The sequence below is a fragment of a genome, unplaced genomic scaffold (assembly GCF_019419815.1).
Source record: "Pyrus x bretschneideri cultivar Hongxiangsu unplaced genomic scaffold, Pyrus_bretschneideri_v1 Contig44, whole genome shotgun sequence".
Taxonomy (NCBI): domain Eukaryota; kingdom Viridiplantae; phylum Streptophyta; class Magnoliopsida; order Rosales; family Rosaceae; genus Pyrus; species Pyrus x bretschneideri.
In genome coordinates, this window is record NW_025999768.1 from 2,313,173 (window position 1) to 2,330,412 (window position 17,240).

At 35.5% G+C, this 17,240-nt stretch overlaps 2 protein-coding genes and 1 pseudogene across 2 annotated transcripts; 2 read left to right on the forward strand and 1 right to left on the reverse strand.

The window, feature by feature from the left end:
• Positions 1–476: 476 nt before the first annotated feature.
• On the forward strand, positions 477–1,875 carry LOC125469604 (early nodulin-93-like). Its single transcript, XM_048567153.1, has 4 exons — positions 477–634; positions 1,097–1,158; positions 1,412–1,487; positions 1,612–1,875. The coding sequence occupies exons 1-4, from the start codon at positions 556–558 to the stop codon at positions 1,704–1,706; spliced, it is 312 nt and encodes a 103-aa protein (XP_048423110.1). The 5' UTR covers positions 477–555; the 3' UTR covers positions 1,707–1,875.
• A 2,214-nt stretch (positions 1,876–4,089) lies between these two features.
• On the reverse strand, positions 4,090–6,290 carry LOC125469560 (annotated as a pseudogene).
• Positions 6,291–12,096: 5,806 nt separating this feature from the next.
• On the forward strand, positions 12,097–14,163 carry LOC125469702 (RNA-binding protein involved in heterochromatin assembly dri1-like). Its single transcript, XM_048567408.1, has 4 exons — positions 12,097–12,252; positions 12,646–12,987; positions 13,675–13,745; positions 13,854–14,163. The coding sequence occupies exons 2-4, from the start codon at positions 12,659–12,661 to the stop codon at positions 13,859–13,861; spliced, it is 408 nt and encodes a 135-aa protein (XP_048423365.1). The 5' UTR covers positions 12,097–12,252; positions 12,646–12,658; the 3' UTR covers positions 13,862–14,163.
• Positions 14,164–17,240: the final 3,077 nt, after the last annotated feature.

A 17,240-nucleotide genomic window follows, 5' to 3' on the forward strand; every position in this document is an offset into this window, starting at 1 on the left:
CCCTGATCGAATCTCCATGAATACATTGAATTTACACTGATACCCTCATTTGGATCATCTAAGTATCCCTGACAAACCAAGGGTATTTGGGGGAGTAAGAGAAAAAGAAACAAACCAACCATAGCCCCAAAAAAAAAAAAAAAAAAAACTAATGAAAAATGTTTGAAAACCTTAAGTTTTAACGATAAGGATAAAATAAAAGATAAAATGAATAGCACCAGAATTAACTTTTTAATATAAAAATATAATTTTTTGTTAAAATAAACAATACTGGTTTTCATTAAAGTTCCTAGAAAAAAAAAATGAGAACCAATGATGAAACTAATGACAAGTGACTCAGACCCCGGAATTCAGTGAAACCATCTAACACTCTCACGACACCTGTACCCGCCCAGTCCCAACCAGCTAATGCACCAAAATCCTTATAAATATCTACCCAATATCCAACACTCTAATTCATCCATAAGATTCAGAAAAACCTTCTCATTCACTTCTGACTTCTTAAAGTTACCATTTATTCAGTTACCAATTTACCACCAGCTAGTCTCTCTAACAATGGCAAGAAATCTGCCTCAGTCTCCCTATGAGAAGACCTCAATTGACCAGTTGGCCTTGGCTAAGCACTGCTCTCGCGGTATGCTGATGTTTCTTCTTTTTTGTCTCCTATTTCAGTAATAAGTCTGTTTTGTAACTAGTTGTATATCTTATTTTATTCATCTTTCTTATAACGTGATTAGTTTAAGTGATGAGGTATAGACACAAATTAATACGACTCTAAATAGCTAAGATACTTTTCTTTTTGACCAACTTGATATATATGCATTGATAGTATTAACTCTTACCATTCGTTGGTGACTGAATCTGCAATATATGCTAATTATGTGATTAAGATTGTTTTTTATTGTCATCTTGCTGTTGCTGCTAAATACTAAATTGCACACGAAGGACTTTTTTCAACTGGGGACCACACTCATAGTCTTGTATCCCAAGATTTTTATTTATTTATAATATTAATTTTCATTTATTTTTTAGTAATTCATCTTTAGAATTTCTTCTGAAAGTGTAATCCTTTTTTCTTGTCTTAATTGATAAATAGAGGGTGTAAAAGCAGGAGCTAAGGCAGCTGTTGTTGCTACCATTGCCACAGCCATTCCAACAGTAAGTTTTCAACCTCATTGTATATACGAAAAATTTACAATACTTCAGAAATATTGAATATTCCGTCATTTAAAGTGTTTAGATCTAGTCTAACAATTATCCAAAAGATTAAACAACCATTCAATTGAATCTGTGGGCACCAAGTGCCGGAGTACACAATATTCCGGAATATTGTAGCCTCTCCCTATATTACAAGGGCTCGCAGAAACTACTTTTTTGGGGTTTACATCTAATTTCTATACTTTATATGCAGCTGGCTAGTGTGAGGATGCTGCCTTGGGCAAGAGCCAATCTCAACCCCACTGCTCAGGCCCTCATAATCTCCACAGGTTTTCTTTAATCCTTGCCCTAATTCTCAACATCATAATCTTCTTTAAAAGCTATTAATTTCTTCCTAAATGTAATCATAATTAGTTTATATATTAAATTCAAATATTGTTAACTTGATGGCAGTGGCTGGAATGGCATACTTCATCGTGGCTGACAAGACTGTTTTGGCAACGGCAAGAAGGAACTCATTCAATCAAGTGGCTCACCATGAAGCATGAGTCCATCACTAACTAGGGTTTAAGTTCCTGTTGTCATATGGTTTGCTAGATGAACCCATCATCTTGAATATAAATAATAAATAGAGATGGGTTTTCAATCTTGTAGCATTTTATTTATGTACTAAATTTCGGGTTTTCAATCTTAATGAAATTGTGGATAGAAACTGAATTTAGATGGTATATTGTTAAAAGAGTAATGCTAAGAAAACTAAATTTTGGAAACTAAAGGATATGGAAGTTGATAATTGGTTTATTAGTTAAGCGTTGATGAACGTCCTCGCTTCTATGGGTGACACATTATTTAGTTTGCAATTTTAGTCTTTAAATTTAGTCTCCCTAGCATTACTTTTATTAAAATGTTTGAAGTTTTGGTGGTTAATTGTAACTTTATTTGTCAGGGTGGTAAATGAACATAAGCTAAAGAAAAAAATTATACTTCGTTTGTTCCAAACCAAGTGTAATAACATTCTAAAATTTATACAGTGGATCTGGCTCAAGACAACTGGTGTTCCCCACCAATGGACACCCGACACCTGGCTATCTTCTTTTTGTATTGCCCATGTTGGCACTTGAATTATTATCTTCCTAGTTAGTCCCTAACAATTTTTTTTCAGAAAATAATTATATAAAAAAAAAACATAAAAAGTTAAACAAAACCGTTGAACCCAGATTGTCGTCCCGAGTCTCCGACCTTCACCCCACCCCCACCCATCTCCGCTTCCCCTCGCCGTCACTATCTCTCTCTCTCTCTCTCTCTCTCTCCTTCTATCTCCTCGTCTTCCAATTTTTCATTGTACTCCTCCCTTACGCCGGAGAAAGATCCTAGAAATTGCCCGCGACCACCCTCACGTTTCCATCAGAGGTCAGCGACATCTAATTTGAAGGTCGGAGTGTCGTCGATCAGTCTCCAATAAAAAAATATCAGCTTTGACATTCTCCAGTGAAAAATATCAGCTTCGATTGAGGTGGGTGATTGTCTTGGCTAAGTTCTTGGCGGCGCTGGGTGGCTGGTGCTGAGGGTGATTATTCTCAATTTCTGTTAGGGTTTGGGGTAAATTAGAATTTTGATTAACCAAAAAATAAATGCTAGTTTGACATTTTCTTAATTCAAAACCTTGATAATTACTTGTCAAGCTTCTATTCGTTAGGAAACCAGCTCAACTGGGTTACCCGGTACCCGAAAAAATTTATCTTGCTGTAATAATTAAGACCCTTATTTGAAAAGAAAAATTAACGGAAAGTAAAAAAAAAAACTTTCTTTTTAATAAAAAAATCATTTTTAAATGTATAGTAAATAGTACCAGGAAAATGTATAAATGTGGTTTTTCTTTAAAAGTGAACAGTACCGTGTTTTGTTAAACTTCCCTATTTAAAATGGCCCTTGGTTTTCCAAATTAATGGCCTAAGCATATTTTTAAAAGGAGAAATTAGGTTCTCATCTTTCCTTTTGATATTCCATTGATTAAAATCCTATTCATTTTCAATTTTTTATCAAGGTCCTTGGGTATTAATAACATCATTAATTATTTCAATAATAAAATATTTTTTATTTCTAAATATATTCATTTAATGTTAAACATGTTACAATTAGTATATTTATATTTATGACTAAATTTTTTATCATATATTTTTAGTTTTAGTTTGTACCCATTTTTAATTTATAATTCTTTTTTAATTTGTACTAATTTACTTTTCAGTTTTAATTTGTACTCATATATTAATTTTTTTTTGTGCCCATATTTTTGAAAGTTTATTTGTATTTGTACACACACACACACACACACATATATATATATATATATATATTTTTTTTTTTTTGCTAAATGTACCCATGCTAATTATATGTATCCATTCATGTAAAACTTTTTAATCTTAAAATCTACTCATTCTTAAATATATCAATTTGTTATATGTAAAATGTACCCTTTTTTTATATAAAAAATATATTCAATTTTTTTAATCCATTTTTAAACTTATATGGGTACATTCTTTTTTCTTTGATTTTAAAATGTATCCATATCAAGTTTAATCGAAGAAATTTACTAATGTTATTAAGCCTAATATCCCTTTTTTTTTTTTTTTTTTTTTTGTGATTTTGAAAAATGTACCCATGTTTACACACACACACACAATAATATATTTATATTTTAATGTTTTTAATCCCACAAATTATGGGTTTTTATATTTAAAATCTCATTTATATAAACAACTAAAATTTCTAATTTTTAATTAAAAAAATATAGTAACGTACATAGAAATAAATTATCACATTGATTTCAGGGACCTCAATCAAAAATTAAAAACCAACAAGGTTTTAATCAAAGAATATTCATAACTAAGGATCGCATCCAAATTCTCCCCTTATAAAATGTACAAGTGGTTTTCAACAATTGACATTACATGGACAAGAAGCATCTCTAAAATGGTGGAAACGGTTGCCATCTCTTGCAATAATCTCCCTATTAAAAATCTTGGATGTCAGCTTTGTAGCTGAATGGCAATTTCGAGAAACACGAAGATTCTTTACGATTCGAATCGTTGTGCCTGCCTTCGTGCTGATCAAACCGAAAGCGATGGCCAACTTCTCACTGTGATGACTAAAAGCCACTTCCTTCCACTCCTAATCTATGTCGCAGAGCACCTCCGATGTATCTGGCACAAATCCAGCCGTATACAAACGCCTGTCGATTTCTTCCAGCATCTCGTAGATTTGTTTGCTTAAGGGGTGCGATTTGTCACTTACGAGAAACTCATGAACAACATTATCGACCTTAATAGAGGTAGAGCCAGGAACTTTCTTGATTCCCAAGTCATTCAGCCTGGACGTTCTTATTCTTTCCATATCATCCCACCTGCCAGCTCCTGCATAGGTATTTGATAGCAGAACATAAGACCTGGCATTTTCAGGCTCCAATTCGAACAGATGTTTGGCAACATATTCACGCAGCTCCACCCCCCTGTAGAGTCTACAAGCTCGAAGCAGAGAACCCCACACAGCACTATCTGGCTTCATTTCCATGCTCTTCATGAAGACCTTCATCAAATAACCCGGCTAGCCCTAGAAGATCTTTCATGCATCCATAGTTATGCAGTTCTGGTGAAATATGATAATCCGTGGTCATGGAGCTGAAGTATTGGCGTCCAAGGTTTACAAGACCACCATGGTTACAAGCAGATAAAACTCCCACAAATGTGGTAGCATTTGGTTTAAATCCTTCATCCTCCATTTTCGAGAAAATATCAAGGGTTGCATGCGCATCCCATTTTAAGAAGCCAAGCTTTGGCTTCCATACCATTGAAGACTTGCTTTGCTGCTTCGATGTTTCTGCATTTTGCATACATGCCGATAAGGCTCGTCCAGAGGGAGGTATTGGTAAAACTCTGGAAGTTCTTATCTATGTAAGCATGAATCCACTTGTCAAGATCAAGAGCTCCTAAATGATCACAAGTTGGAAGAATGACTAAGAATGTGACATCATTAGGCTCTGTACTTGATTGTAGCATCAACCGAAAGAGCATCAAGGCCTCTTTTGTAGTGGCTCTTATGTGTATAACCACAGATCATTACATTACTTGAAATTACATCCCTTTGCAGCAAACCATCAAATAAACCCCGAGCTATGTCGAATGCCCCACACTTTGAGTACATATTAATAAGTGCACTGACGAGGTGAAGATTTGAACCAAGTCCATAATCCTCAATCAAAGACGCAGCTCATTTGCCCTATTCGAGAGATTCCGATTGAGCGCAAGCAGAAAGCACCGTAACCATAATACTCTCATTGTGCGAGGTATTTGCTTTCAGCATCTCCACAAACAAAGCCAATGCCTCTTCAAACCGGCCACTTTGAGCGTAGCCCGAAATCATGGCGTTCCAAGCACCACGTCTCTCACAGGTAATCAAACGGAAAACGAGCATCATCCATAGAACCCCTTGATACATAGCCGCTGATTAGTGCCGTAAATGAAACAGCATCTCTCAGAAGACTTTTATAAACGTGCATTATCCATTTCAAGTCCAGAGGCATCGGAGCCAAGTCCAACCTTCAAAAAATGTCCATGGATCTGTTTCCCTTCATGGATTGGCTCGCCACATATTTTGCTCAAGACTTGAAAGGAAAAGGGAACGCATAAGAATTCAGCTCCGCTCCCGAAAGGATCATCCGCAGATAGAATTCCATGGCCTCTATCGGCTTGGAGCTCAAGAATGACCCCGAATAATCGTGTTCCAAATAACATGACTGGGGTTCTCGATGGATTCGAAGACTGAGAGGGCATAAGAGAGGTCACCAAAGAGCAAAACGGTGCTAAACTCGATGATCTTGCTCAGGGCAAAGTGTGTGATGTGGAGGCCGGTTTTGGTGGTGTGTGTGTGGACTTGTTTGAGGCTTTGGATGCTTTTGCATTTGGAGAGAAGGGTGAGAGATGGATGGGTTTGGCGGAGTTTGTACAGCAGATCAGCGGCGGAGAGGAAATGGAAATTGCAGGGTAGAATGGGCAACGATGAAGAGGAAAACTCCATGATTGAATAACTTGAATTTGCGTACACTGTGGAAAACAGGGGGATAAGGGTAGTGTGGCCGGTACAATTTGATATGCAGTTGGTTGGTTAGGTTACCCGCCAAAATTTACTACATTAGTCTTCTTAATAATATTGACTAATCTTGTTGTTTTTTTTTAATCATTTCGGTCATATTGGATTATTCTATTTAAGATGTTTAGTGGTGGTAAACTTAAGGACTATTTCACAGTTACAAAGAGTAGTTGCTTTCCCGTTAAGTTAATAACGTCATTGGTGAGTTCAACATAAGAAAATAGTTCATTATATGTTAAGTATGAGCCCCTTTTTTTTGTAGGCATGTAAGAAAATCTCCAACCGAGATGCCAAAATACCACGATGGATAAAAAACAACTTTTTTTTTTTTTTTTTTTTTTTTACAACAAAAGGACAAACCAAATGATACCATAGATTAAAGGAGGAGAGTTTAGCGTCAAACATTGGCGGCCACCAAGTATGATGCCAATTCCTTCTACAAATTGACTAATGGTGGGATCCACCATAAATATGGCTTCTTTTGTGTTTATATAACCATGAGCTTACGCTTTTCAATAAACAAGTTATAAATATTACAAATAAAAGTCATTTGTAATACGGTCTAGTAGTATTCATTTTCACTTATAAGTTAGATGTTTTAGGTTTGATTCTCGCCAAATGCGAATTTGAACCACATTAATTCTAGCTCATTGTGAGGGTAAGCTCATCCCCTTTCTCTTTAGTGTAGATTATATCGTTTGTTCAAAAAAAAAAATATTTAACATATCATGTGAAGTAGGAAGTTCTTCATAATGTCAAATTTCTACGTAAGTCGTCAAATTCAAATTTGTTGTTTTACATTTGCTCTAAGGTGCCTCCCACACTTGCTCATTTTGTAACCGAACAAAAGAAGAATAAATCAGTAAATTTTTTGTCAACTTTTTTTTGGTTTTGATTTAGGTTAAAATTCGAGCTATTTCCATAAAATAATATGGAAGGTAAGTTGTGTTTGGGCACGTCACTTATATATTCTTGATTGTTGACGCATGTTGAGCTCAACATCGATTTCATTTGTCAATATATAATAAGAAAAAGTTTTCACACGAGTGCGATAGCATGGAGTCGTTTTTCTAAAACACTTGAGATTCTGAGAGTGGACTGCAAAAAAGAAATGTTAAAATGCAACGGTATCTCAAATCAATCGTACATTGTCATGTAAGAAAGTTGAAATGTGGAACAATACGTGATTCTTATGACAAAGGCAGAAAGTAATTATCTTCGAGTTAGTGTGCCACCCCTAGGGTCACATCCAACTTGGTAGGCATGGCCATGGGAAGTCCAATTCATGCAGTATATTATCTTCAAGCATCCTCAAAATATAACCAGGAATATGGAGACCTAGTTTAGTATACTCACATTCTCAAATATGGGATTAGTGCATCGTTTTTATTCTTAGTTAGCGTCTAGAAGGTTGCAATTCATAATCTTAACCTAGAAGTTTACGAAAAAAGTTATCAAATAACCCAATCCAATCATTAGGTAACACCCTTCGTTACCCATACATTTTGATTCCATAATTGACCTTGCAAAAGATAGGATTCATATGAATCACGAGCAATTTAATTCAGGTTTCTAAAATCTGAATAAAATCCACCAAAGACCAAAGGATAGGATAGCAAAGATAGATCGCTCGCTTTTAAGAATTGACGTGTCCTCTAATTAATTCACACAGTCATTACTCATTAGTGATTAGTAGTGTTCAAACTTTTCAATTAAGGCGTTTTTACGAGATTGATCGTGGTGATTAAGGTTTTTGAGTGCTTTCTATCTGAAAAATATCAACCCATACAGGTGAAGATATTCAAAATTCTAAAGCCACGGCTATTTTTTGCTGGTTATGCCTGTCGATGGGAAATTGGGGATATGGAGTTGTAGATTCTCCTCATCCTTGAGATTGCCTCATCCTTCTTTTCCCTTCCTTTTGAAAATAGTCACTCGTATTTGAGGGAATAAAGATTGAAGGGGCACTGTCCAAGGTTTTTTTTTTTTAATTCACGGGGAATATTCATCATGTCTGGTGATCAAAATGTGGTGATTAGGTTCTCCAATATCCAATCATAGGTCAACACGCAAGCATTTTTTGCCACCTCGGATTGCATGGGACTTGTAATTCGTTCGCATGTCTGCATATGAGGACACCCTAGTTATGCTGCTACAAGAAATTTTTACGGTACTCGATCAATAAGAGTGATCGACATTGTTGATGTGTCTTATTTTAATATATATTATAAAAAGATAAATTTAAGTATTATCATTTGAATGAAATAATTAGACTACATAGCCATATTTTGAGTATATCAATATATTGGTATCTATAATCAGCATTGGTCAGAAAGGGAATGCAAATTATCTGATGTGTAATTTTCATTTGCATGAATCATTTACTTGAGAAATATTATTGTTCTGGATGAGGTTTATGATTGGGTTGCTAAAACCCTAGATATGCTTGTTTCTTCGTTTTTGATTATGCTGAACACAAAGTGGGAGGTCGGTAGCTGAGTCGCTGACACAGGTTGACCTTGAAAAAATGCTTTGGTTGATCAAAGAGTCTAATTAAACATGGGCTGCTTGAGAATTTGATCCAAACTCGACTATTAAGGTGTATAAAAGTGGAGTTAAAGTGCATGCGTTGAGAAATTAGTTTGATCCCATTCAGGCATTCTCCCATGCATGAACTTGAAACAAAAATAATATAATAATGATTAATGTTGTGAATTGTTGTGGTTATATAAGATATCCCTTTTTAACTCACTGCATTTTAGGTTTTTCTTCTCTTCTCTTTAATGTAGATTAGTATAAAATATCGTTTTTACTCAAAAATGATTAGTCATTTACGTTTGTCTCTGCTATACAATTCATGAAATGCTAAGCTGATTGACTTATAACATTAAACTAATATACCATAAAACGTCACCCAGGTTGACCTTGGAAAAATGCTTTGGTTGATCAAAAAGTCTAATTAAACATGGGCTGCTTGAGAATTTGATCCAAACTCGACTATTAAGGTGTATAAAAGTGGAATTAAGGTGCATGCCTTGAGAAATTAGTTTGATCCCATTCATGCATTTTCCCATGCATGAACTTGAAGCAAAAATAATGTAATAATGATTAATGTTGTGAATTGTTGTGGTGGTTATATAAGATATCCCTTTTTAACTCGCTGCATTTTGGGTTTTTCTTCTCTCCTCTTTAGTGTAGATTAGTATAAAATATCGCTTTTACTGAAAAATGATTAGTCATTTACGTTTGTCTCTGCCATACAATTCATGAAATGCTAAGCTGATTGACTTATAACATTAAACTAATATACCACAAAACGTGATTAGATTTAAAAAAAAATGGAAAAAATGGATAGTTGAATTCTCAAATTTTCCTAAATATTTTGTGACATACACCAATTCCCGGAAAAAGATTGTTGGTGCATTAAAAGAAAAACCCCTTAATTCGATTTACAGCAAACATGCATGCATGCCATATATGAACCCTAGAATGCTAACATGGGGCAGTTAAGCAACAGTCTCCCTAGACAAGAAAGCCTTAGGTTGAAACCATTTTTGTGGAATACCAGGTTATGGTTCTCCAGCTCATTCTGCATAACCAGCGTCTGTCCGCCGCGATGCTTATTCCAATTTGATTTGCTGAAATAAAGCTTTCAATTTTTTTAACAAAAAGAATGGTGGAACTTGTTGGTAGGCTAGCTATAAGATTTGGGAGCCTCACCTCCTTCGCTTTGTTTGAGATTGATTTCCAAACACGTGGCCGACATCCAACTGTAGAGGATCAAAGGTCACCTCACTATTGAGTTTACATATTCTTAATCAAACAAATATTTTAACTTAATTACTTCTTAATTAATTATTTCCTAATTCATCTATCCTATGAGTTTCACTACACAAATATTACAATATTTTATTAAAACTCGTTTGATAATCACTCCCGTTTTTAGTTTTTATATTTTTTGAAACAGAAAACCAAAATATAAAATTTATTTTATGAGTTTCTAAATTTGACTTGATATTTAATTCAATATTCCTTTTTGCAAATCTGAAAAGGAAATATAATATTAATATTCACCATAGAGATTAACTTTGACAAATATAGTTAGAGTTAATTAAGCAATTTGGACATGAATCTTCGAATGGCATTTCAAATTCAATTATTGCCAAAGGGCAAAAAGGAATCGAGAGAGAAGGTAAGACGAATTTTGCAATGGATGTGCACATTACTTTGGAGGTATTGATTCCAAGTGAAAAACATATTTAGCAGCATGGAAAAAGTTGTCTGGTATTTGGCCCTTTTTTAAACTGACCCACATCCTGCATGCAAACTTCCATCTAGGGAAGGTGTATTTGGTAGATTGAATGAGAATTAGACCTCTTGGCGTGTGACGTATATGTGAATGTAAACTTTTTTTAATTTATTATTATTATAGGGAGGAGGATGATTTGAAACTATTATAATAAATTAGGGAAGGGGTTTTCGGATCCTAACAAATGGGTGAAAACCCAACAACCTATCCACTAGTTGATTCCTTGTCAATTTCTCTTCGGAGTTGGCGTTACTCGTTGTCAAAGAGTGTCCTCATATTCATTATATTGTAGTTTTTGTTCGCTAAATTTCTCAAGTTCCAAAACGTCAAGTGTTTGTGGAGTTCATTTGGCTTTGAAGTGTCATCTCAATCTAAGTTTAGGTGTGGATGATTTCAAGACTTGGATGATTTTTTTTGCTTATTCTCGGGCATGTCTCGCTCTCAAATCCACCGATACGGTGACAACTAGTTTGGCCAAGTTGGTGTTTATCCAAAATGTCCTAGTTGAAGATTATTTGTAAAAAATTAATATAATTAGAGATGTTTTAGGCACAAATTCAGAATTCTATTGTTGTCCATTTATTTAATACATATTAATGAGTAATCAACGTCCGATTTAACATTAAAAGTAAAATATATTCCTGGGGCCTCTTTCTAACTTTCAATTTCAAATAGGAGCTTCCCCTCATACCACCTTCGTATCTAGAAGTTGTGGATATACTCGGGACATGGAGAATAAAAGTTCCAACTTCCAAGTGTGTAAGGGCTGGTTTGATATTACTGTGCTTTGAAAAAAAAATTACTTCTGTTGTACTATGAGAATAAGCTCATTTTTGCTGTTTCATGTTTTCAGTTTTTTTTCACCCAAAACTGTGAAAATAAGCTGTTTTTAAGTGGTTACCAAACATCTTTTTGAGCTCAGTTTTTTTTTTAGGAAAACTAATGAAAAGGGCTTGAAAACTTTGAGTTTTAATGATAAGGATAAAATAAAGGGTAAAGTGAATAAAACCAGGATTGACTTTTTCATGTAAAAATATGGTTTTTCGTTAAAGTCAACAGTACCGCGGACTTTTCGTTAAAACTCCCTTTTTTTTATACCTACTTTTTATAAAAACACATCAATACCAAACCAGTACTAAGTTTCCAATAATGCATCGAGAATAATGTAAAGATGGGGCAGGGGAAGGGGGTCACCCCCAGTAGAATTTGACTGGGAAAGTGATATGTGCCTGCACTCACCCAGTAGCTAGTTTTTCTCGACCTTTGGAAACCCACTTGCCACCCTTCCCTTAATTCTAAATCCCAACAGCAGAAGTAACTATCCAATACTTATATGAAAAAAAAAGCAATCTTAAGGAATCCCAATCACATGCATATTATTAAGGGAAAAACAAACCCATCTAAAGAAAGCTGGGAGAGAATAAAATAGGAACATCAATGGCCCCCAATCCAGAGTCTTACAGTCCACGCAGGAAGCCTAACTTCACCAACTACTATATAAATCTCCCTGCCCATTCAAATAAGATCACCAACTCATTTGACAAATCTTCTCTTCTTCTGGTGTTCCACAACAAGCTAGCACAAGCCAAGCACAGCTAGTACAGTTTACAGTTCATTTCTTCTGAGCTTCTACTTACCTTCAGGTGAGCTAAGATAGCGCTTCCTCCTGCTTTGGGTTCTGTAACTCACATCATTCCTTTTGTTTCAAACTCGTGTATATATAGAGTTTGCCTCTGTGCAAGACACACTGTCTCTGAAAAAGATATATCCGCCTTTGGGCAAGATATCTTGTCTTTAAGAAAGATAGGACTCGTTGAGGAAACCTCAAGCTCTTATCTGTTATAGAACATTGATACAAGGGAAAGGATCAAATAGACTATTAAATTCTTTCTCAAATGTACAATGTAGTTTCTCTACTAGATTTACATGGAAGGAAGCCTGCCTCTATGAGATTTCTAGAAGAACAAAATGAAAAATCTAGCTAAAGTGTTGGTTTGTAGCTAATATTATATGTATGCTAATTGTTAAATATGCAGGAGGGAATTAAGAATGAGCTGGACAGGAGGAGACTGGATGTGCGGAGCATGCCAGCATGCGAACTTTAAAAAGCGCGACGCTTGCCAACGTTGCGGGTACCCCAAGTATGGCGGACCTGATCCATCAACATATGGATGCAACCGGACAGAGGTCTTGGCTGGAGACTGGTATTGCAACTGTGGAGCTCATAACTATGCCAGCAGACCCAATTGCTATAGGTGCAGCTCAATGAAAAATGACTATGGTGGTGCTGCCTACAGCATGATGCCTTCTGCAGAAGGCTATGGTTCCGATGCCAGCGCCCCACCTGGATGGAAATCCGGCGACTGGATGTGCAATAGGTAATTAATGTTAAATGTCCCACATCGGTGGGTTCATAGAAACCCAATGGGTTTAAATATGATTACCTTACTCTAACTAATACCGAGATTTTTTGTGGTAAAACCCCACATTTGATGGATTGGGTAGGTGGTAAAGTTGGGGATAGTGTTGTTAGAGTGAGGCAAACCCGGTGATCTAAAAATTCAACATGGTATTAGGGGCCACGATTCGGGCCCGTGCAAGCCAATGAGCTTCTAACCCAGAAGGAAACAAGTCTGAACTCTTGTTAGAGAGACAACAACTTTTTTCCATTAAAAACAAGTGGGCCCAATGTGAGTCGACCTCTGACAGATTGGGTTTTTTGTGGTAAAACCCCATACCTAATGGATTGGGCATGTAATAAAGTTGGGGACAGTAACGGTATTATTAGAGTGAGACGGCCCTGACGATTGATCGAAAAATTCAACAATTAATTAGCCCACAGACACTCTCTAAAACCCTAAATTGCCAGCATTGTTTATAGAAACATCACATTTAACTAAGAAATGTGTGCTACTAGCTAGTACTTGTGAAGATGTGGAACATTTGTTCATATCCTCACATGTCCCCTAACGTATAGCAAATTTACGGTGAAATCTCAACTTCTTTAGTAATGTCATTTTCTTTAATTAGTTTGCTAATTTGAGTGTATTTTTGAATTGGATCAGAGTTGGATGTGGAGTGCACAATTACGCCAGCCGAATGGAATGCTTCAAATGCAAAACACCTAAGGATTATGGTAATAAGTTTGAATTAAACTTCAAAATTACCTTTTATATGTTAATTTATGTGCACAACTAAAAGGGGCTCAGCATCTAATTTGCAAATGTTTATTACTTGGTTGCAGGTCTGTAACACATGATGTACTTGATCAGGTGGTGCTGTTTAAGGAAATGGAGCATGTAGTTTTATGCACCGTCCCTTTTCGCATTTGCGCGCATCTGATCCCATCTCAAGTCTTGTATTTTTTTCCCCAAATTTTCCTTTCTAGAGATAAATAAAGTTAGGTGATCCTGGTTGAAGGCACATTTTCACAGGGATAGCCTTCAACTGACAACTGTATTAGAGGAAGGGTTTTCTAGTTTTCTGTCGCAAAGTTGCTATTCTATGAAGCCCAGAAAATCCCTTCTTTTAATGGAACTACCAAGTTTTCTGTATCAACTCTCTCTCTCTCTCTCTCTCTCTCTCTCTCTCACATATTGTGTGTGTGTGTGTGTGGGGAACATATAGAATTGAGAACACAATACTACTTTTTGTAAGATGGTCCAACATTGACAGTGGGCCAGTGGCTGCAAAGATCAACAGAAAAATGGAAGTCTTAATTAGGGTTTCAACAGAAAAGAAAATAGAGGAGAAACAAAGAAAGTTAACAAATATTTATGGAGTTGATACAGAAAACTTGGTTTGTAGAGAGATTTTAATGGATTTATAAATCGATGGATTTTTATGGAGTTTAATTGATTTGTAGAGATTTCATATAAAATTTTAATTCAATTCTCTCGAAATCTCTTTTGGATAGGTAAGATTTGTGAATGCTTAAATACACTACAAAATCCCATCAAATTCCCTCTAATTCCTTAACTTTTTGAAATTCTTTAAAATCAAATTTTAATTAAATACACCTGAAATGTTATAAACTTTTTTAAAATCCTAATTGAATACACTCAAATTTCTAAGGATTTTAATAAACTATCTTAAAATCCTGATTGAATACACATTGAATTTTAAACAATCACTTAAAATCCTAATTGAATACCTTAGATTCATTAAAAGAATTAAAATCTCTCAAAATTCCAATTGAATACACCCGTTTAGATTCAACGAATTTCTTTGAGTTGATCACTTTATATAACAAGGCCTTCTCTCACTGCAATAATTTATGAACCCTTTAAGCATCAAATATCCAGCGAAACCAATAATTATGCAGATAAGAACCAGATGCTCTGATTCATAAAGCATAGATGCAATGCAATATGGAAGTTCAAAGTTAGTCAAATTCAACTTTTCCTTGGACAAAAAACTTTTGCATTTCATTTGATAGCAAAGCAAAGCACACAAATTTATAATCTCTCAAGGCCTCACCATCATGCGCAATAGCTAGAAAGACATTTGATTCCATCTTATGCATGCTTGCCCCTCCCTATTGCTAAATTGGATAAAAGTTTTCAACTTCCAATTGGCCCTCAAAAACTTCATGAGCATGCATAGGTTCCCTTTTATTGACTTTAAATTAGTGCTCAGGTTTGGGGGCTTCCTTGGCATTGTCACGTGTTTTATCTTTTTCACATGTATGAAAGTGCATGATTGTCTTGATATACTGCAATATATGACATCTCTATACAATGCAGCTTTATGGTTTGCTCTACATGCTCCATTGTTTGGCTTTTATAAAATATTCTGGGTTTACTCTATCTAACTCGACGCCTTTATGTTCTTATGCTTGGCATATTACTCTTAAAGCAAAAGGGTCCAGTTTGGTGAATTAGTTCCCCCAGCACATAACGCAGACTTCAAATTACTTTTAGGTTTTTTCCCTTACTGTTTTGGTATTTTATTCCAGGAAAAGGGTTCCAAGCTGAATATCATATATATCATCAAAGTTAGAATCCAAGATTCTGAACTCATTATGTTTGGCTTCCTCCGTCTTCTCCTATCCATATATACAAGTCCACACACACTGGCGGATGCATTGTGGGGGCCCCGCAGGGGGGGGGTGGTCGGCTGACCCCTTGAATTTTGGTAAACGTTCATGGATACCTTGGGTGCTAACCCTCCGAACTTCGGTGAATGTTCATGGATACCTTGGATGCTGCCCTTTTAAAGATAAGAGTTGGCTTCATACATGCCCTCCAACATCATCATTTTTGGACAAACATATTAATGGTATGCAATGATATCAAACATTATTAGTATGTTCAAGATAAGTTTGTTTCTTTGTTAAGCATTCATATGAGAGCAACCTTGGAACATGTTAGTTACCCTCGCAAATGAAGCATTAACAGATGTGCAGTGCCTTTTCAAATAACTTCAAGCCTACTAAGACTCGATAAAATGACGATATGCATGTTATTTCTGATAAAAAAAAATTTGCACGTGCAACCTGGATCCGCCACTGTCCACACATAAAATATGACCCCAAACAATACATGCATTCAAGAAGGATTACTGAAATCCATCTTTGCGTAATATTGAAATTCATCGCTATCATGTGTCTCGTCATCCAATCAGGGATCGATGAGAACAACTTAGAGAACCTTTTCACAAAGTTGCATGGAACGGGTGTCTCCCATGAGCCATGTGCTAGCTGCTCACTTGATGTAGTAATTAGTAAATGTAAGACGTATGTTTCATGAAACAAGTGCATGAAAGTTTTTCTTGTTGTATCCTGATCAAAACAAACACGACAACAAACAAAGATGATATAGCCGATTCATACATGTTCGAAGATTTCAGCCATGTTTCACCAAAAAATAATATTAGAGCCATATTAGAGTTGCATGGGCAAATAAACTACACGTAGTTGACATCTTATTTTAGGAGTTGGATTCCCTCATCTCCTTTTTTCCTTCCCCTCCTCTCTTAATTTCCTCTTCTTCTTTCTCTCTTTACAAAGAAGATAAAAAAGATAATGATGTGGCTTATTCTTGAGTGTTCAAATAAGAGAAGAGGGAGAGGAAAATGGAAGGAGAGAATTCCTACCCCTTATTTTATGAGTCACCTTTCGCCACCACATTGTTACAATTATTGATCAACCGTGATGTGATAGCCAAAGAAATGTTGCATTAACCTTCAGGCTTTTGCTGCAAATCCAAGCTTGTAATTTCATATGAGGTTTTGACTCGTAGTGAGTCGAGTGGGCTGAAACTCCATGCTATTTTCTTGAATTATTTTTTCTCTAGTTTAAAGCCTCATTACAACTCAAATTAGACCTTAATTTAAAATACCTAAAATATAAAAGGAATGACTACTACGTATAAAATGCAACTAAAATATGCAACGTATGTACGTAGTACATATTATTTTGGTCCAAGGTAATGAAAATTTCTCAAAAAAAGTGCATAAAATTGTAAATGTGGGATTATAAGTCAGTCAATCATGATAGATTGTCTGTCTCTAACACCTGAATCCAAAACCCCATTTTCGTAGGGTGCAGTTTTATAATATTAGAATACTAAAAAAAAAGTACAGAGCATATAAAAGCCAACAACGATTTTTATTTTTATTGTTTTTTAAA

Coding starts and splice junctions, on each gene's coding strand:
- LOC125469604 (XM_048567153.1), top strand. CDS start 556: ATGGCAAGAAATCTGCCTCAGTCTCCCTATGAGAAGACCTCAATTGAC. Junction 1,159..1,411: donor TTGCCACAGCCATTCCAACA/GTAAGTTTTCAA, acceptor CTTTATATGCAG/CTGGCTAGTGTGAGGATGCT. Junction 1,488..1,611: donor GGCCCTCATAATCTCCACAG/GTTTTCTTTAAT, acceptor ACTTGATGGCAG/TGGCTGGAATGGCATACTTC.
- LOC125469702 (XM_048567408.1), top strand. CDS start 12,659: ATGAGCTGGACAGGAGGAGACTGGATGTGCGGAGCATGCCAGCATGCG. Junction 12,988..13,674: donor GGCGACTGGATGTGCAATAG/GTAATTAATGTT, acceptor GAATTGGATCAG/AGTTGGATGTGGAGTGCACA.